A 21803-nucleotide genomic window follows, 5' to 3' on the forward strand; every position below is an offset into this window, starting at 1 on the left:
GTACTGAATTTTTTCTATAAATATGTAGTCAAAATTGACTCGAGAATAGGAAACCTGAGTAGAATAATAGCCATATTGCAAATTGAATCAATAATTTAAAATCTCCTGTCCAATAAAGTTAACAGACCCAGATGGATTTATGAGTGAGTTTTCCCAAATGTCCAAGGAACAAATAATCCCTATATTATTCTAACTGTTCTCAAGAACAGAAAAAGAAGAAATATTATACTGCACAACTACCTTTGAAAATAATTTCCTGTATTTGTGAAGGAAAAAATCAGAAGTAGTTTATGTCCTAAAATTTTATTGATCTTGAACAAATATTGGTTGTATTAATAAACCCAACATTCATAAATGGGTACTATGTATGAATTTGATTCCTGTTTTAAAAGGAGGATTTAGTGGTCAGATATTTTGAGACAAATATCATCTATTCTAGGATATACGTTACTAATTTTAGGACATAAAAGATTATAAATACATTATAAAATTGTGGCATTGTTTTACCAACCATTTTCTCAAACATGATTATATTGTTCAAAACCAAAGGACTGAAATGTGTATTTATAAGGAGAAAATAAAACAGGTAGCTTTTCCATACATTTTATCTCAGGAATTTTCTTAGTATGTTCAATTTTAAAACTTAACTTGGGGTGAGGATCTTGGTACCGTATTTTCTGATTTCTTTTATTGCCTATGGTAATATTTTAACTACACATAATTGACAGTTATTTAAAACATTATTCTAAACAGAGTTTTCAAAATCCTTAATTTTTGCTGTTACTTATGATACCTGGTAATATCGATGAGTGTTACTGCCAGGCTTAAGAGTTAAGAAAGAAAGGAAATTAGTGTTGCCCATGGAGCCCTGGTGGCATAGTGGTTAAGAGCTCGGTTGCTAGCCAAAATGTCGGCAGTTCGAATCCACCAGCCACCCCTTGGAAACCCTATGGAGCAGTTCTACTCTGTCCTGTAGGGTCTCTTTGAGTTGGAATCGACTCGGTGGCAATGAGTTTTTGTTCATTTTCGTTATCCATGTTCTAGTAATAATGTATTATCAAATGCAGATTATGTCTTGCTCTCAAGTTTAGCTACTACTCTTAATTTCTTGTTCAGTTAACTTTTCTTTCTCTTATTTACCTAGTAGAAAATTAAAACTTCAAACCTTGGTACTATGAGAGGGAAGATTTGAGAGGTCAGTTATACTTAGGTTCCTGCTTGATAAACAATATTCAGACACTTCATTGTTTTAGGCATTAGGGCTACAATGGTAAGGAAAAATGGATACAGTTGTTGCTGTCCTGAATCTTACAGTTTAGTAGAAGAGACATGTTAGTCAAATAGATACTGAAACTAATATATGATTGCAGCATATGAAGAAGAAGTTCATGGAGCTCTTAGTAATATGGAGAATGATCTAGTCAGAAAGTTAAGAGAGGTCTTCCTTGAGGAAGTAACACTTGACTTGAGATGTAAAGGATGAAGAGAAGTTAACCAAGTGAAAATGTGGGGAAGAAGTGATACAGGGAAGAGAGAACAGCATGTGCAAAGGCCCTGAAGCAGGAGGAGAAATAAGTTGCTTTCGGGGCATTTTGTTTCCAGTATGTGATTGATTGTACTGATGATGCAGAAATAAGTTGAATGGAAAAACTGCAAACAACTTTCTTAGTCTTTCTGAGTAAGGTCTTCATGTTGTATTTTCAGTTTTATTTTAAATCAATTGTGAGAATGTTAGGTTTACTTAACATTTGGATGTAAGTTCAAAATCTATTCTAAAGACAAATTATTTTGCCATTATTCAGTTAGCATTATCTATAGTTATTCTATACCTTAGAATTAATATTGCTGTCTGCACAATATGCCGTAACAATTAGAAAAGCCAAAGCATAAACTAATATGTTTTATAGACAATTGAGCAATACTATACTATCAAGATAAAAGACCTCTTCTACAGTGGGATTGCTCTCTCTGTAGTCCAGTTACAAGTTTCTGTTGGGTTGACAGTCTACTCCTATTTCTCATTGTTTTGTTTGTCTGAGTTGTAGAGCAGATAGGGTTATATAAACAGACTAAATTTTATTCTATTGGCAAAGCACACTATTTAAAAAATATTTTTTTTTATTGTACTTTACATGAAGGTTAATAGAACAAATAGTTTCTCATTAAACAGTCAGTACACATATTGTTTTATGACATTGGTTAACAACCCCATGACATGTCAACACTCCCCTTCTCGACCTTTTTTTTGGTGAAAATATACATAGCCAGAGTTACACCATTTCAAAAGTTTCTACATGTACAATTCAGTGACATCAATTACATTCTTCCAGTTGTGCTGCTATTCTCACTATCCTTTTCCAAATTATTCCATCACCATTATCTTCAACTCACTGCCCCCAGGCTTCCCATCAAACCTTTTAAATTGCTGTTGTCAATTTGATCTCACATAGATAATTCTTTTTTTTTTGTACCTTAGATGAAGGTTTGCAGAAGAAATAGTTTCTCATTAAACAGTACACATATTGCCCTATGACAATGGTTAACAACCCCACGACATGCCAACTCTGTCCCTTCTCAACCTTGGGTTCCCTGTCAGCAGCTTTCCTGTTTCCTCCTGCCTTCTAGTCCTTGTCCCTGCACTGCTGTGCCTCATTAGTCCCGTTTTGTTTTATGAGGCTGTCCAATCCCTGGCTGAATGGTGAACTTCGGGAGTGACTTCACCACCAAGCTAAAACGGTGTCCGGGGGCCATACTCTTGGGGTTTCTCCAGTCTGTCAGGCCAGTAAATCTGGTCTTTTTTTGTGTGTGTGAGTTAGAATTTTGTTCTACATCCTTTTCCAGCTCTGTCCAGGACCCTCTATTGTGATCCTGGTCAGAGCAGTCAGTGGTGGTAGCCAGGCACCATCTAGCTGTACTGGAGTCAGTCTGATGGAGGCCATGGTAGCTGTGGTCCGTTAGTCCTTTGGACTAATCTTTTCCTTGTATCTTGTTCTCTTCATTCTCCCGTACTCCCGAAGGGTTGAGACCAGTGGAGTATCTTAGATGGCTGCTCACAGGCTTTTAAGAGCCCAGATGCTACCCACCAAGGTACAATGTAGAACATTGTCTTTATAAACTGTGTTATACCAATTGAGCTATATGTTTCCCAAGACCATGCTCCCCACAGCCCTCTGCCCAGCAATTCACTCCCTCAGGGAGTTTGGAAGTGTATATGGAGCTTCCATGACCTTTCCTTGTACAAGTTGTCATGGCTTCCCTAGTATTGTGTACTGTCTTCCCCTTCACCCAAGTTACCACTTATCTATTGTCTATTTAGTCCCCCTCCATCCCTCGTAACCAACAAAGATTGTTTCTATTTGTGTGTAAACTTTTTCATGAGTTTTTACAGTAGAGGTCTCATACAGTATTTGTCCTTTTGTGATTGACTTATTTCACTCAGCATAATGTCTTCCAGTTTCGTCCATGTTAGGAGATGCTTCACAGATTCATCATTGTTCTTTATCTTTGCGTAATACTCCATTGTGTGTATATACCATAGTTTGTTTATCCATTTGTTTGTTGATGGACATCTAGGTTGTTTCCATCTTTTTGCTATTGTGAACAGTGCTGCAATGAATATGGGAGTGCATATGTCTATTCATGTGATGGCTCTTATTTCTCTAGGATATATTCCTAGGAGTGGGATTGCATTTCATAGTGCTTTTTTTTGTGGTGCTGATGTTTTCTTTGTTCCTCTTACTCTTCTGTGCTGAGTTCCTTTTGTTTGTGGATTTTTTTTTCATTTCTTTTGTTTTTATAGGTTTTGTTTTTACTGAGACTTTGTTTTTCTTCTTTATTTTGATGAGTAGGTTTGTTAACTTTCTTTGTGGTTACCTTGATATTTACCTTTATCTTCCTAGAATTCAACCAGAAGCATACTATTTTTAATTTGACAGTGTGTTAGCTAAAGGATTTTCTTAGTTAATTAAGAGTGAGCTGAAATAAAGCCATACTTAATCACCATTCTTTATCAAGTTTTTCTTAGTAACGAAAGAGGACCAGACAGCAGAAATTAATGTTTGCATACTAGTGAAAGAGGGGATAGGTGAGAGAACTTTTCATAGAAGTGACATATCAGCTACATGTTAATGCTTAGATGAATGTAGTAAGAGTTCATAATTCTTTTAACAGACAGTACTACTTAACCGTAACAAGCAAGCTCCTTTCAGTGGCATTTGATATCAGGCATGGTTGGAATCTGTTTTATCATTCATTCCTCTTGCTGGCAAACTTTCTAAAGAGAATAACAGTCTTTCTGCTATTATGAGACTACTTCTTTTGCCTTTGACTATTAAGTTCTACTCTTTAAAAAAATCTACTAATTGGTATACTTTTCTTTTTCCCTTTACTCCTAATATATGGTAGTGTTTTTCTTTAGAGATTGGTTTCTATCTTATGGTAGAGCTTTTATTGGCTCCTGAGATGATAAGATCAAGCTCTCCTAATCACCTCACGAGACTAAGGTTCCTTTTTTACAGTTCAGATGAATAATTTAGGAAAGCATCTTTTACCTTAGAATTAGAAAAAATACAGTGGTTTCTCTTTGGGGACTAAATTAAGCATTGATATTATCTTGAATGGTTATTGTTTGGTATGCAAAACTTGAACTCATCCTTAAAAAGTTGTACCATCTATTGTGGACTGAAATTAATCCTGTATTTTGGAGGAATTAAGGTAGGTGGTATAAATAGCTACATTGAGTAAGTATTAAATCTTCATTATTCTCATATCATTGGTACTAAGTGTTTAAAAGAGATGGCTAGTAAATTGGAACTGATGGATTATTTTTGTCTGTTTCTTTAATAGGAGCATGAATCTGAAGGTGGGAGAACACCTTTGATGAAAGCTGCAAGAGCTGGTCATTTGTGCACTGTGCAATTTCTTATTAGCAAAGGTAAAGAAAGTGCAAGTGATCATTTCCAAGAAGCTACAATTTCTGAAAAAAATTCCTAAAGTGTTGCAATTTATCCTAAGGCTACTTTACCTACAGTGCAAGTATTGTATTCTAGTCTTTTTGTTGCTGTATTTTATTTAGTAAGCAGAGAGTTAGTGAGTTGCTTACTGGAAATTTTCTTTATTTATTAGTTTTAAGTTTTTATCATCCAAACAGCATATGGTTGCTCCCTAAAATTGGAAAGACCAAATGTAAAACATCCAGTTATACTTAGGTAGTTAGAATATATGTTTAAACTTAATGATAAGGCAGTTCGACTGGAAATGGGGTTGAGAGCATCTGCTACTGTGGTACTTATTTGTGGTGCCATTGAATTAACTGAGTATAACCAAAAACCAAACCAGTTGCCATCAAGTTGACTCTAACTCATGGCGACCTCATGTGTGTACAAGGGTGTTATTATTTTTATATTCCTCTAGAGATTCTACTATTACAAGGAATATATTTAGGCAAAGAAGTTCAAATGATGGATGAAGAGTTGGTTCAAGACTTTTTACTATACAAAAGTGAAACACTGCTGAACCCCTGTTCATTTGAACTATAATAAATTGTCATTTTTTATGAGTTAAAAATGATAATATCAACAATTTCATTTGTTTCTTCCTAACCCTTTGTATAGTTTTAGAAGTACTCTGACATCTGATGGAAGGCCCTAAGATAGGAGGGTAAAATGCAAGGAAGAGCCACTTAGGTGGTGGTGTGTTATTAAAATAAAATTTTATACCTAAATTCCAAAAGAATTCTGATATTTTGTGACATTAAAAATGCAGTGCAAGATTTTATCATTTAAAATATACTTGTTTTTTTCTTCTTTAATTGGATAAAACTGGGATTATTTTCTTTAATATTACATGTTTGCTACCAATTAAGGCATATATTTACATAAAGTTCTATAGCATAGTGTGTAAAAGCTATTCAACCACGCAGAAATGATAGATAAACTTTGAAGTTCTTTTGTGCTTCTTTACTGAAGAGGATACCCTAATCATACCTATCTTAGTTTCTTAGTGCTGCTATAACAGAAATACCACAAGTGGGTGACTTTAACAAACAGAAATTTATCTTCTCACAGTTTAGGAGGCTAGAAGTCCAAATTCAGGGCACCAGCTCTAGGGGAAGGCTTTCTCTCTCTGTTGGTTCTGGGGGAAGGTCATTCATTGTCTCTTTTCAGCTTCTATTCCTCGGTTCTTTGGCGATCTTCACGTGGAGTGGCATCTGTGTTCCTCCATCTGTTCTTGCTTGCTTCTGTGCCTAAGCTGGTCTTCTATATCTCAGAAGTCATTAAGACACACCCTACACTGATATGGCCTCATTAACATAACAAAGAAAAACTCTGTTCCCAAATGGGATTACATCCACAGGTATAAAGATTTACAACACATATTTTGGGAGAGACACAATTCAATCCATAGCAACACCAAACAACAACTCTACTAACTATACAACCAGGCCTGTCAAGAATAGGAACATATTGATTGTAGTCTTCCTGGGCTATAGTAATTGCTAAACAATCCTACCATCTAAAATTATTATTAGCAACTTGAAAAATAATCTCATGTTGCTAAAATAAGGATGTTCATTAATGTGTCTTGCCTTTCCTAAAAGGTACTTTTATACAAGTTAAGGTTAGGTTCAGTTGGATATTTTTAAAAAATGAGGGTTTATTTCGCTCTTGCATAAAATAAGGCTGGAATTAAGGAAGAATGAATATTGCTGTAGTCTTAATTTTCTAGTTGGGACCATTTGGGGCTGTAAAAGGTAGCTGAACTAAAAACCAGCTCCTTTTTCTAGGAGTCAAAAATAATTTATCAAAAAGAGACTAAGAAAAGATTTTGTATTTAGACTTTCTTCAGAGAATATTATACAAAACTGTTGGACAATTTACTAAATACCTTTCGAATAAAGTATTTGGATAATCTCTGTCTTTTCTCCATGTTAGATCCTCTGACTCTTAAAATACACGATATAAAGAATTATATTCTCTTAAAAATTGTTTTAAAAAACTTCTCTTTTTCTCTACTTGAGACCTGGCTATATTGCCACTTTCTAGAAGTAGATTAAAAATGTTTTGAAACATTTTGAGAGTTACATACAATGGTATTACTTTGATGCTTACGTTAACCTGTATATATTTATTAATCTTAGTCTTCTAGATTTTCCATTTTAAAAGTGATATTGAATGAACGAACTACAACTACGCGCAGCAGTGTGGATGAATCTCACAAATATAATATTGAGCGAAAGAAGCCAGACACAAAAGAGTACACTGTATGATTCCATTCAAATAAAGTTCAAAAACTATGAACCAGTTTGGAAGTCAGGATAGTAGTTACCCTTGGGAGGGTGGGTAATGACTGAAAGGGGGCACAAGGTGGGGTTTCTGGGATGTGGATAATGTTCTGTTTCTTGATCTTGGTGCTGGTTACACAGGTGTGTTCACTTTGTGAAATTTTTCAACCTATACACTTATGATTTGTGCACTTTTTTGTATCTATGTTATACTTAAAATTTTTTTAATGGCATTGTCTGTGAACTGGCTTGATTTCAACCTTCACTAATATTGATGTTTATTTTTCTCTGAAGGTGCCAATGTGAATAGGGCTACAGCCAATAATGATCACACAGTAGTGTCGCTGGCATGTGCAGGAGGCCACCTGGCAGTTGTTGAACTACTCTTGGCTCATGGGGCTGACCCTACTCATCGACTCAAGGTATTCTACCTAAGTGTATGTGTGTTTGTTTGATCTCTTAGTGCTTGATTTTCATTGCTATTTAAATGAGTTTTGATTTTATGTGAGCTGCTAAGAAATTAAGTGTGTGTAGCAATCAGATTACAAGAAAAAATTTACAAAGAATTAATTATAGTGTCAATTTTTTCCAAGGATGGCTCAACAATGCTCATTGAAGCTGCAAAGGGTGGCCATACCAATGTTGTTTCTTATCTATTGGATTATCCAAACAATGTTCTGTCAGTTCCTACCACAGACATGTCACAGCTTACCCCACCTTCTCAAGATCAATCTCAGGTAAAATAAAACAAAGCTTATTTGTAAATGTAAACATTCCTTAAATTGATTGGGAGTTTCTGTTTAAATTAGTTTTAAGCAGAATGGGTTTCTCTTTTCTATTGCGTATTGAGATAAACATCGTAAATTACTTAAGATTTATTTTTTTCTATGGTACGTAGAAATCTTTTTTGTCTTATTTACTAAAAACAGTGATTTTAAGAAATCATTTAATATCAAATAAATAAATATTCCAAGTTGTCTTACAGCAACCAGGTCTTTAGAATTTTTTGTTTTTTAATAAATACTTTGAGCATAAACTTGAACAAGAGAAAGATTTTCTCCTTAACCCAAATGACATACTTTTCCTTAATACCTCCCAAGGCAGTATTAGTTATCCTAGTGATAGCTACTTTTGTCAATCAGGAAAGTATAGTTAACCAGGATATATACACTAAAAATTCATTGAAGTGATTTTTAAACCTACCTGAAAGTATGAGGAGAATATAGAAAATATACCAAGTTCAGTGAAATCCTAAGTTCTTTCCTACATAGTTATCCTGAGAACTGCTAAAATACCCCAATTTAGGAAATGTGTTGGATTTTTCTTTTCTTTTGATCCATGTAGACTTTGAACAAGGGTGAATTGGCCAGTGAGTATATAACTTATACTCCTAGCTATAACTGGAACCAGCAAGGCTTTCTCCTTAGCAAAACAGTAATAATTAGTTCCATTTTAGCTTAAATCATTGACTCCTTCTGAATTGCCTGAGTGTGTCCAATCAGTATTCTCAGAAATTATTCTTTGCTGAACACTTCTTATTTTATCTTTAAGAAATAAAAAAAGTGAATTTGGTGGTATATGAAGTAAACCTAAAAGAGCATCTTTTTTTCATTTATAGGCCTTTGTTTTATTCTTTGGTCTGAGATGATTTTTTTCTGAGTTGACTTTTTAGGTTCCACGTGTACCAATGCATACACTTGCCATGGTTGTACCTCCCCAGGAACCTGACAGATCTTCACAGGAGAACTCTCCTGCCCTTTTAGGAGTACAAAAAGGTTAGTTAATGAATTATTTTCCTTAAAATAGGTATTTTGTCAACTAATTCATAAATTTTTTAAAGTACTTCAAGTTTAATGGTACTCAATTACTATGTACCCATAGTTAATTGAGGTAGGTAATTCTGATAAATGTGAATAGTCTTATAGACTGTTTAAAATAGAAAAGGCACACAACTGCTAGGAAAAAATGACTTCTTGTTTTCCTGTAATTACACTGCTACCTATAGTTTTCATCCGGCACAGATGAAAATACTTGAAGCAAAAAAGTTCTTGATCATATTAAAGTAGCAAAAGTTTATCACACATTCATTTTCCATTTGAGAATTCTTTGAACAATAGCATAATATGAGGAATGAAAATGTGTTTTTGCTGTGTAGTTAAGACTTAGTAGAAATGATTCAATTCAGTGAGTAAGAAGTTTAAGAATTAAATTTAGTTTATTTCATTAGTGCTGAATATAGCGGGTAAGCATTTTTCAATATGTATACCTGGACAAATAAATGTGTATAAGTAATATCCAAGTGAATATTAAAAGGGAATGTACACTATTTAAAGTTCTCAAGTTTATGAGTTATGATATTTTCCTGTTATCTTTTCATTTATAGGTATAAAATACCTTCACTTGATGCTCATGTATAGTTTTCTTATCTGAGTCCTCTAAAATAAACAATATAGATAACATAGGGTTGTAGATACTACATAAAAACAAATTTATGAGCCTATTTCATTGAGGGTTTGGTGATCAAGTCCTAGATTTTTAAAATCAAATGAGATTTATGAGTATACATTAGTATATTTAATACTATGATTAAGGAAAAGTTGGTAAGGGTCAACTATTATAGCAGCAAACAGAAGCTGCTATAATGTTATGTCAAGTTATGTCAATTTTAGTAATTTAGAGAATTGAAAGCCTTCCCCAAGAATTACTTAATTTATCAACTATTAATTTCAGAGATGAAATATCTATAGTATTCCTGACTTCAGTTAATTCTAGCAGTTTTCCATCAACTACCTAGCTTTTCAAACTTTTCAGAAAACGAAGACTGCTATTTTTAATCTTAACAATTAAAAAGCAAATTAAACATGTACTTGTTAAGAACGCTGAGCATCATAACCAGCTGACAGCATTTAGTAAAATACTGAAACTTAAATGCCTTTGTTTTTGTTTGTTTGTTGTTTGGCAAAACCCTATAGAGGACTATAGTAACTTTGGCCAGGGAAATTTGGTACTAAATTAAAAAATCATTTAAAAAAATGGTTATTAACACATAGCCACAAAATGACCAATAAATAATCTAGGAAGGACATGGAGTATATGTGAAAGAAAGTAAAACATTTTTAATATAGATTTAATATGTAAATGAATGGGTGGTGATTTTTTTGAAGTTGATACTCAAGAATAATCATGTTTTTCATACTCAAATACCTTCTTATACTGAGTATCTACTTATTTTTTTCACTTTGACTTTTTACTACTTACTGAATAATGTAAAAATGAAATAACCTTTTAAGGAATCGTTTGTTTTACTATGATATTAGAGGAGAAAAATATTAACACTTGGATCTAGACCCTTGGGCAATTACTGGCGCTAGCTACCAAGTGACATTGTCAATCCAATAATTATTTATGCAGGATCAAACTGATAATGTATTGTGTTGAAATGTCATGTTAGTATAAATTGTATGTATCATAGAATATTCTATCACTATGAATTAGGAAAAATCAGTTGATATATACTGAATCACTGGGATAAATAGAAAAACCTATCTTGAGTGATTGAAGATCTATTATTACATTTTTCTCTTTTAAGCTGCTTTTTCTCCTTAAAACTTCTCATTTATGTCTCTAAAGAAGCTCCTTTGAGTGATGAAATTCCTATTTGACCCTTTTATTTTTGTTTCTTTTAAGTCCATTTATTGCTTCTGTGTTGTATATGTGATTAGGGATGAAGAACAGTTCTTATTCTCTAGGACTCTCTTCTTTTCCTCTTCTAGCAGTCATTCTTTCAAGTTCTTCTATTACAACATTTTACTCCTAAATGTCTGTTTTTAATAAATCTTTTAACTATTGAATCCTCATTCTTTTAAAATGTATTCATGTCCTCAAGTCTTACCCAGGTGTTTGATTATATATGTGGAGCCCTGATGGCGTGGTTGTTAAGAGCTCGGCTGCTATCCAAAAGGCCAACAGTTCAAATCCACCAGCCACTCCTTAGAAACCCCGTGGGGCAGTTCTACTCTGTCCTGTAGGTTTGCTATGAGTCAGAATCAACTCGATGGCGACGTGTTTTATTTTTGATTCGTATATGTATTTATATATCCTACTCAGATATTCTTTTCTTTCATGCCCTATGTGTACCATGTGTCTAGGCCTCTGTCATCTTGACCCATATCCTCCTGATTTAGGCAACTAATCTTACTTGTCCATTGTTGGTTTTCAAGGATTGGAGCTTCTAGGTAGCATCTGACAGAGGCCTCAGAGTCACCTCAACAAGATGTGAAACTAATTGAAAATGACTTACTCAGTTTTCTGGCATTATTCAGCTATGTTAACTATAGTTATAAATATTCAGATGGAAAATTAGACATGTAATGTAAACCCTTAGCCTTTCCAAAATCAGTTTTGTACATAATTTTTTGATTGAGGCCATTTGTTTCATCTAACTTACTTATAACGAGTTCTAAAGAGATTCTAAAAGACAAGACTCATTTTTGTCTTCTATAGATTGCATAGTTAGAACTAATCTGCTTCAGAGCATTAAAATGACATCAAATTAAACAAAACACATCTTTTTTGTGTACCTCAAGCCCTTTTGAGGAGTAGTTTCTTTTCTCTGAACTCCCTCAGCTTTATTGGACCTTCCTTCTGCGTTTTGACGTCCTACCCCTTCCCCCACCTCCCCTTTGGGATTCAAGTACAGAGGGTTAAGTTAATCATACTCAATTCCTGGCGCTTTGTCATAGTGGCTCCTCTCTTATTTTGTTTATTCCCTTTTATCCCTGTTCTCTTTAGCTTACTTCCCGCATAGTCAGTCATTTTAATACATTTGATGTACATATTCTTTTGTTCCTACACGTTCTTATACAATGTATATTACTTTTATGTATATTTTTAATTTACATAAATGGTATTGTGCTGTGGATCCCATTTTCTTACTTTTCCACACAACACTTTTTAAGTTCTATCCATGTGTCGACCCTAGATTGTTTCTACCTGCGGCACAGTGCTTCACCCTGTACGTCCTTCATGTTTTAATTATCCTTTCTTCCAGTGATGGCTACCCAGATTGCCTCTAATTCCCTACCGCAACAGACAATGCTGTGGTAAAATCCTTGTATAGTCCCCATATGGATCTGTGTGAGAATTTCTTTGGGATATGTACCCAGGAGCTGAATTGCCTGTCATAGGAATGCATAATGTTTATCTGACCAAGTGCTGCATATTTATTCTCCAGACTTTATCCTTACCTTTTGATTTGTACAGGCTTTATCTCCCCTCTTAGACTGTAAGCTCCTCAAGGGCAGGGTTTATATTGCTCATCTTCGTATGGTCCACTGTGCCTTGCTTATACTAGATATTCAAATATTTGTTGAGTAAACTAATAAAGGATAGGCTAAGAATATAGATTATCCTGAAGGCAGAAGAATACTATTAAGAGTCTTTAAAAAGAGAGACAATGTAATTAAAGAGGATGTTTTAAACAATTAATAAGTAGTATTCTTTAAAAAAAAATTTTTTTTAAGTAGTATTCTGGAATGGCTGGAAAGATGGAAAACAGAAGCATAAGTGTAAAGTAAGAATTAAATTAACATACTGCTTTATATTCCATAGTTGTTTATTAGAGTAGGAAACAAAAGTTCTCACATTTTTTTTTTTTAATTGTACTTCAGGTGAAGGCTTACAGAACAAATAGTTTCTCATGAAACAGTAGTACACATATTGTTTTATGACATTGGTTAACAACCCCACATGTCAACCTTCTAACTTATCAACCTTTTTCTTTTGGTGAAAATACACATAGCCAAACATACACCATTTCAAAAATTTCTGCATGCACAGTTCAATGACATTGACTACGCTCTTCCAGTTGTGCTGCTATTCTCACTTAAGATGAAGGCTTACAGAACAAAATAGTTTATTTAACAATTACTACAAATGTTGCCCTATGACAATGGTTAACAATCTCACAACACATAAACAATATCCTTACCCAACCTTGGGTTCCTATCACCAGCTTCCTTGTCCCCTTCTGTCTTCTGGCCCTTGTCACTGGACTACTGTACCTCGTTAGTCTCATTTGGTTTTACGGGGCTGTCCACTCCCAGGCTGAACGGTGAACCTCGGAGATAACTTCACCACTGAGCTAAAAGGATGTCTAGGGGCCATACTCTCGGGGTTTCTCCAGTCTCCTTTAGGCCAGTAAATCTGGTCTTTTTTCTTTTTTTGTGAGTTAGAATTATATTATACATCCTTCTCCAGCTCTGTCCAGAACCCTCTGTTGTGATCCTGGTCAGAGCAGTCAGTGGTGGTAGCTGGGCACCATCTAGCTGTACTGGACTCAGTCTGGTGGAGGCCTTGGTAGCTGTGGACAATTAGTCCTTCGGACTGATCTTTTCCTTGTATCTTGTTCTCTTCATTCTCCCTTGCTCTCGAAGGGATGAGACCAGTGGAGTATCTTAGATGGCCGCTCACAGGCTTTTAAGACCCCAGAGACTACTCACCAAGGTCGAATGTAGAACACTGTCTTTATAAGCTGTGTTATGCCAATTGAGCTAGATGTTCCCCGAGACCATGGTCCCCACAGCCCTCCACCCAGCAATTCAGTCCCTCAGGGAGTTTGGATGTGTCTATCCTGAAGGCAGAAGAAAACTACTAAGAGTTTTTAAAAAGAGAGACAATGTAATTAAAGATGATATTTTAAAAAATTAATAAGTAGTATTCTTTAAAAAAAATTTTTTAAGTAGTATTCTAGAATGGCTGGAAAGATGGAAAACAGAAACAGAAGTGTGAAGTAAGAATTAAATTAACATACTGCTTTATATTCCATAGTTGTTTATTAGAGTAGGAAACAAAAGTTCTCACATTTTTATATAAAATCATTTAAAAATGTTATGTAACCTGTATTTTTACAATAATAAAAAATTATGTAGAAAAATTATATGTACAGTAAATGAAATTGAATGTTCCATTGGAATAATACTACTAATATTTTCTAGTTTAGTAGATTTCCACTATATAATCATGCTTAGGTGAATTTACGTATGCCCAAATTTAGCAATGCCTTTCCACATATAACTGCTTAAATTAAAATGAAGAAGGCTGAATTAATCTGTGTTAACTTGTAAACAGATACTCTATCTTTGAACACCCTTGGTTAATTGGTTGCTATGTTAATGATATATGTGTGTGTGTGTATATATATATATATAAAATTTGGGGGGGAAATTTTGAAACAAGTATTTAGACATAAAGAGAAAATGAGTCAGTCCTGGGACAGTGGCTTTCACAATGACTACGTAAGAAATATTTTATACTGAAATCCAGGACACAATATACATTTATCCAAACACAAGTTCCATAATGAAATAATATATACTCTACTACATTTGATGCACTGTGTCATTTTTTATTCTACTTCATCAACTTTTTTTTCTGTTTAAGACACAATGCTAATGTTGGAAATGCTGTTTAAAAAACACTCAAGTAGGGTGCTATATGATGATGTAAGAAAACAAAGGATTTACACAACAAGGTTTAAATTGGATTAGACAAAACCAACTAAGGAGTCTGAAATCAAATCTAGATCTGTTTGTATATCATGTATTTTTTTCCCTTTGGTGATGATCTTCATATTGCCCAGCGCACTAATTATTTTAGACACAAATACTTGATAGGATTAGTAAACTAAGTATTTGTTGAATATATATGCACCTCATTCCCTCACTGCCTATAATAAAGGCCATTGTTCTAAGCAGTCTGCATATCATGGTTTTCTACTATAAACTTTTTCTAGTTTTATTAATGGAGGAAAAGTGAAAAGTGAAGAAATAGGATAGAAACTGAACCAAAAAGAGATGAGATGGTGACTTTACGTATATTCCTAAATAGTTACTTTATAGTGTCACTCAGTGATGTCAGTTAATAGATATATTGATTTGTACCTGACAGTGGGAGATGTTTGAACCATTTTATTTTCTGGTGTCCTATAATGCTATCTATTTACCTACCTACTGATAATGTGTTGCTAAAATGAGGACACCTGTCACATTCTCCACTTATCCCCCAAATTGAAGGGTATTGCTTCAGCTTCTAGGAATAATTAGGTGACATTATCTGTTTTTTACCAGCCTGGTTTATTCTTGATGTTACAGCTTATGTTAGTGCTTTGATGTGTGTCTAGGCAATCTCATTAACTTCATGGTTACATATACTCAGCCACTGGCTATTTTGGGAAGAACTGCTTTTTGTGCGGTACTTTCTTTGTCGTCTGTTTTTCATGCTACGTGTGTTCTGGACTTATAGTCTCTTTATTCATTTTAATAAGTTAGTAATCTTACATTCTAAGCTTTTTGGATTTTATTTGTTAACAAAATAGACAGGGCCATTCCTATCTGCTACTGTCCTCAAAATTCTTATTTTAGATCATCTTACTATTTATAAAGATTTTAAATCTGTGACTATCCAACCTGGTCATAATATAATTACCAGTATGATCAGTATTGAACTCTTACCTAGTTTTCCTTAATCTTAAATACAAGTTATATAGCAGCTATACAAGGGTGTTTTGAAATTAATCAGTGTTAAGGGAGCATTCAGTCTTTGCAGAACTTCTAAATTTACTCTGCTCATGTCATTGAATTTATTCCACAACTGAAAATTTCTTTGTTAGCAGACATATACATTGCTATTTGTGGCAGTTACCTCCCTTTTCTTTCCTATTGACTGTTACTGGTCTCTTTGAACAAATAAACCAAACCATGGACTTCTATATGATCTCATGGAAGTAGTTATAAAATTATCTTACAAGTCTAATAGCTTTTGCTCTGTTAAACTCTTTCCCTACTGCTTTCCTCAGATAGAAATATAAAATTGAATAGACAATACATTTTGCTGAAGTTTACTTTTAAGGACTAATTAAGCCTCTTAAAGTGATTGCAGTGATATTGGGCTGTGAGCTTCTGACCTTGATAGAGACAAGATCTAAGGGAAAAAGTGTTAGACATTTTCAGTAACTACACATGTTGCAGATGTTTGAGCTACCTACAGTTTTAAGATTTCCTTATTCTAACAAAAAAGCAGTTAAATCTCTGATTTTTTTTCTTTAGTGTATTTGTCCCCCTTTTGGGATTCAGAGTGTTTTAACATCTACTGGGTGATTTTGTTTTTCATTTTGAACTTAAGTATTTTGAATGCATTGGATGTTCTTATTTTTAAAATTCTTAAATTAGCTATGTTATTCATATATGTTGGCTATAATCCAAAAGAATAGTTAACTATTTTTTACCCAGTTCTTTCTTTTTAAAAAAAAAAAAAAACTGCTTCATTATTGTTTAATTTACATACAATGAAATTCACTCGTTTTACAATTCAGTGAAATTTAGTAAATTTATAGAATTGTGTAACAATCACCACCACTTAGTTTTAGAACATTCCCAACACCCCAAAAACATCTCTCATGCCTTCTTGCAATCAATCCTTGTTCTCACCTCTACAGCCCCAGGCAACTACTGCTTTCCTTCGTTTCTTTGGATTTGCCTTTTCTCTATAGATTTGATAGAAATGGAATTGCGCAAAATGCGATCTCTTGTATCTGAATTATTTCACTTAATATAATGTTTTTTGAGGTTCACCCATGTTGTAGTGTGTATCAGTACTGTTCCTTTTTATTGCTGAATAGTTCTAGTTCTTCTAAGTATGAAGATTAAACCACAAACTTGCCTCAAAGTAGTTATTATACATCAAAAAGTATATTTCCTCCCTTTCATGTCCACATGTTATGATTGTTAATATTGGTAATTATTTTTCAGCTGACTTGTCATGAAGGGAATAACAAAAGTGGGAAAGAATAAAAGAAAGTAACTTAAGTGCAATTCAAAACCTTAATATACATTTACTTCTTAACATACACTGTCAATCTGAGTAAACCTATATGAGGAAGTCTGATTTTCTCCTAGGTAGCATTCATTGTTTCTCTCATAGATAGACTTTTACTTTAAGGGTTTATTTAAACTCAAAATAAATATACTTTGTGATACAAGTTTAACATAATGTTCAGGTACACAAGTGTTGAGACTTACTTAATTGAGGATTTTAGAAGGCTATGTCTCAAAAAAGCTGTGACATCACATTATGTTTTAGTATAAGAACAGAAACTTCTTGACAACTTGAAAAACACTTTACCCTACTTTGATCTATAAATTATAGTCTTTTGTAGTAACTTTTACTTATAATTTCTGCTTGCACAGTTAATATTGCTAAAAGAACAATTGTTCAAAATGGGCAGTTAAGCTAATATTAATAGTATCCTCGGTCCTATTTTGAGACTGCTTTAAATTTGATATTCTTTAAAATGTCCAATCTAAAAGCAGAATTTTGAGAGCCTTTCCTTTTTCTTTGTTTTCCATTTCTCCCTGTCCCTGCCTTAATTTCCAAAATCTTCCTGTCCTAACGATTGTATTTTTTTTAACTCATATTTTTTGAATTGGCAACATCCCAATTTGTGCTATGTGAAATAGATGAGTATAGGTTTTAATCTACCTAACACTGGTGTGACTGACATTTATTCTACAGCATTAGTTGTAAGGGTTTTGGGAGGGAGGTCCATGTGTGTATGGGAGGGGAGGCTGATTTTTTTTTTTTTTTTTAGCATGGCACTTTTTCAAACATTTTTCATGTGCTTAGGTACATCCAAGCAGAAGTCCAGTTCCCTGCAGGTAGCAGATCAGAACCTACTGCCACCTTTTCACCCATACCAGCCTTTGGAGTGCATAGTAGAGGAGACTGAAGGCAAGCTGAATGAATTGGGACAAAGAATTAGTGCTATTGAAAAAGCACAGCTTAAGTCATTGGAGTTAATTCAAGGTGAACCTCTGAACAAAGATAAGATAGAAGAACTTAAAAAGAACAGAGAAGAGCAAGTCCAGAAGAAGAAGAAAATACTGAAGGAACTGCAGAAAGTGGAAAGGCAGTTGCAGATGAAAACACAGCAACAATTTACCAAAGAATACCTGGAGACCAAAGGTCAGAAAGACACAGTATCTCTACACCAGCAGTGCGCTCATAAAGAAGTCTGCCCGGAAGGGGAAGGAGATGGTAGTCTCCCAGAGGACCACTTTTCAGAGTTACCTCAGGTTGACACAATCTTATTTACAGATAATGATGTTGTTGATGAGTCTCCACCATTGGCAAAACAAATTGATTTTGTCCCAGTCCAGCCTTTACCATCTCCACAGTGTAACTTTTCCAGTGACATAGGTTCTAATGGGACAAATTCTCTTGAACTTCAGAAAGTATCAGGTAATCAGCAGATTGTAGGACAGCCTCAGATTGCTATTACTGGACATGGTCAGGGGCTCTTAGTTCAAGAACCAGATGGACTAATGGTTGCAACTCCAGCCCAGACGCTTACCGACACTCTTGATGACCTGATAGCAGGTGGGTTAAGAAATGTATCTGTAATAATTTCTCTTTAATCTGTGTGTTCATCTTCTTTATATGCCCCTGCAAAAGCACAGACTTTGTACTTTTCCATTTTAGAACTATCTTTGTAAAAATACTTATTTCTTGAAGTGTTTTGGAAGTGAATATTACTAAACTCAACAACACACACAAAAGTTTGTTTTTCCCTCTTTTTCGTTACATTGCAATGGCGAAGAAATAAAATTATCATGATTCTTTATTTTAGATCTTTAGTATCAAAACAGCCCTGTGTGATGTCTTGGGTAGGAGATATTAAAATGGAATTGTTTATAGGCCTTAGAGGTGTTCACATAAGATTATACATAAAATTTTCCTGCTGGTGATTTTCATATTTGGAAATCATAATTCTAGATCACATTGCTTTTTCTTTATTTATAATTTTATTGGATCAATTGAAATATTTCTAGTTAAAAGGGGTATTCAGAGAAAACTATAAGCATCCCATGTTTTTATAATATTTGTGGTAAAAGATTAAAGTACATTGAAATTATCATTACTTGATGATTTGGAGGTTGGGATTTTTGCATTAACTCTCTTGATTAAAGCACACAGACAGATACACAGACACACAGACACACAGACACACACACACACACACACACACACACACAAAAGAAAAGCCTGATAACCTTAAAGTATATGTTTCTGTTTATTGTTGTGTGGAAAAGTTACAACTAGATGTGAAATGAGGTACACAAGTTTACTTTCCCTTTCATTGTCCTTGCAGCAGTGGGAAAACAGTGCAATTAATCATTTACCTTCCTAAAGATGGCTGGTGAATGTATCACCTCCATGAGAGCCCAGTTCAGAAATGCAGCCAGAATGGCTGTTGACAGTGGATGAAGACCAAGAACTAAGATGTAGCTGGAGTGATATTCAAAGGCAGGCCAGTCCTCTGTCTCTTGATTGCAACAATTTTTTTCCTTACTGTTGTCTGTTTCCTCTTGTCATATTCTCCTCCCCTACTCCCATCCCAATTATGCTATACCAGTTTCCTTTCTTCTTTTGTGAGCCTTCAGTCTTCCTAATCTTTACTGAATCTTTAAAAATGTGGAATAAGATTACTTAAACCAGAATTTTACTGGGCAAGTGTATGATTTCCAATGGTTATAGAATTGTAGTGTTGCCTTTGAGGCTCCTCTGATATGTAGTAGGTATCACTGGGCAGAGGAGGACTGTCTGAGTTTCCTTAAAGAAAATAAAATGCTGGGAGATGCTTTCCAGTTAATTAAGGAGTAAGGGTCTTTATTCTTTAATTTGGGTCTTTGTATCTTCAGCCCACAGCCACTCAACTCAGATGAACTTTGTGTCATTAGTATTGAGGTACCGTTATAAATTATGAATTAACTCTTATAGTCCACTTATAGTTATAATATCTAGCCTGAGTAAAAACACAGATACTGGAGTGTAAAGTATGATTTTGAATAATAATGAAACTGGTGACCTGGGAGTGAAATTTTTAAGACTTTATAATGTTCCTAATTAAGTACTCAGTTTGCAGTTATGAAACCCACATTACTGATCAATCCAGTTATGTTGTAACTTTGAAGTTGTCCTTTTTTTTTTTTAAGAATGTAGAAATGGCTTTAAAGGGAACTTGTAGCTATTAACTTTCTGATAGTATTTATAGATGGTTCTTATAGGGAAGGTCAAATTTTGATTAATTCACTAAAAGAAAAACAAAAACAAACCTGTGCTGTCGAGTCGATTTTGACTCATAGCAACCTGTAGGACAGAGTAGAACTGTCTGTAGGGTTTCCAAGGAACTGCTGGTGGATTTGGACTGCTGACCTTTTGGTTAGCAACTGTGGCTCTTAACCAGTGCACCACCAGAGCTGCAGTTCACTAAAGTATTTGTTAAATGGAAGTGATCTTTTATAGTTGACATGAAACATTAAACATTGGTTTAGAAAACATCTTTTAATTATATATAATGTTAATATATTAACTCATAAGATTTACTTTTGATGTTAGGTATTAATGTCTAATGATGGTTAGCATACTACATTATATAATATTCTTTTATTAATAAGTTTTAACTTGTAAATCAGCCAGTCAGCATTTTCAAATAGTCATAAAAATAAAGATTTTCATATAAAATATCCATTTTTATAGAGGTTGTCTGTTTTGAAATGTATGACAATTAGATTTTCTTAGTTCAAGATGATGACCTTTCTAACTTAAAATTGAAAACATGCTGTTTTATTGAGTCTGAGTTTCTCTTAATTTTCTTAAAGTGAAAGAAATTAAACAGGGTGAATTAAGTGAATACATAATTCAACAATTATAAGATATATTAATATATTGGTAGAGTTATAGAGAGCAGGCCAAAGATGTAATTGATTTTACCTAAATTAAATCTTGTTCTCATCTCTCATATTTAATAGAGAATACTGTACGTCTTAAAATTTTAGAGAATATAATAGCAATAAATTTCACTCTTTAAATATAGGAGTAAGTAGTATTTTTTATTACTGTTCTACTCTCAAAATATTTGTCATAATAAGTTGGTTATATACTTAATTTATTAATGTCTTGACTTGATTAGCTGACTAAGCCTTTTAGTACGTAGTTTTATATGTATCATACTTGATATAGTCCCAGAGAGAATGTATATGAACTCTTGATTGGTAGCATGGTCCTTCAAGTCCGTTTCTTCTGGAAGTGAGTGTTGGCCTTTTAGAAGTTATCATAATAGCAAGAGAGTGTCAAAGTTCAAATATCTGGAACTAAGGTCTGAAAATTTAAAGCCATTTAAAGAAATTCAAAATAGCTTTGACTATTGAGCAGTTCTAGAAATATCTAGTAAAATTTCGTTTCTAATATATAAAGAAGATTCGTTAATATAAACTATTATCAATTAATGTATATTATTAAGCACTTACCATGTACCCAGTTCTGTGCTAAATGGTTTATATACATTATCTCATGGGCTATTTACAATAATCCTATAAAACAGATTTTCTTCCCCCGTCTGTTTTTCTGTTGAGAAAACTCAGGCTTTCGGCAGTTAAGTTGCTAGTAAGTGGTAAAGCCAAGATTC

At 33.9% G+C, this 21803-nt stretch overlaps 1 protein-coding gene across 13 annotated transcripts in view; it reads left to right on the forward strand.

The window, feature by feature from the left end:
- ANKHD1 (ankyrin repeat and KH domain containing 1) overlaps positions 1-21803 on the forward strand; it is a 172352-nt gene that overhangs the window by 104320 nt on the left and 46229 nt on the right. For 12 of the 13 annotated variants that reach the window (XR_002824813.1, XM_023735600.1, XM_023735603.1 and 9 more), the window contains 5 exons: positions 4846-4933; positions 7577-7704; positions 7876-8019; positions 8955-9057; positions 17963-18715. Coding sequence is in view for 12 of the 13 variants with exons in the window: in XM_023735600.1 (XP_023591368.1) it covers positions 4846-4933; positions 7577-7704; positions 7876-8019; positions 8955-9057; positions 17963-18715 (1216 nt within the window). In the remaining variant the exon portion in view is untranslated. The remainder of the gene's footprint in view (positions 1-4845; positions 4934-7576; positions 7705-7875; positions 8020-8954; positions 9058-17962; positions 18716-21803) is intronic. The other variant, XM_023735602.1, reaches the window with a different exon arrangement.

Source organism: Trichechus manatus, unplaced genomic scaffold, assembly GCF_000243295.1.
Source record: "Trichechus manatus latirostris isolate Lorelei unplaced genomic scaffold, TriManLat1.0 scaffold00080, whole genome shotgun sequence".
Lineage (NCBI taxonomy): Eukaryota > Metazoa > Chordata > Mammalia > Sirenia > Trichechidae > Trichechus > Trichechus manatus.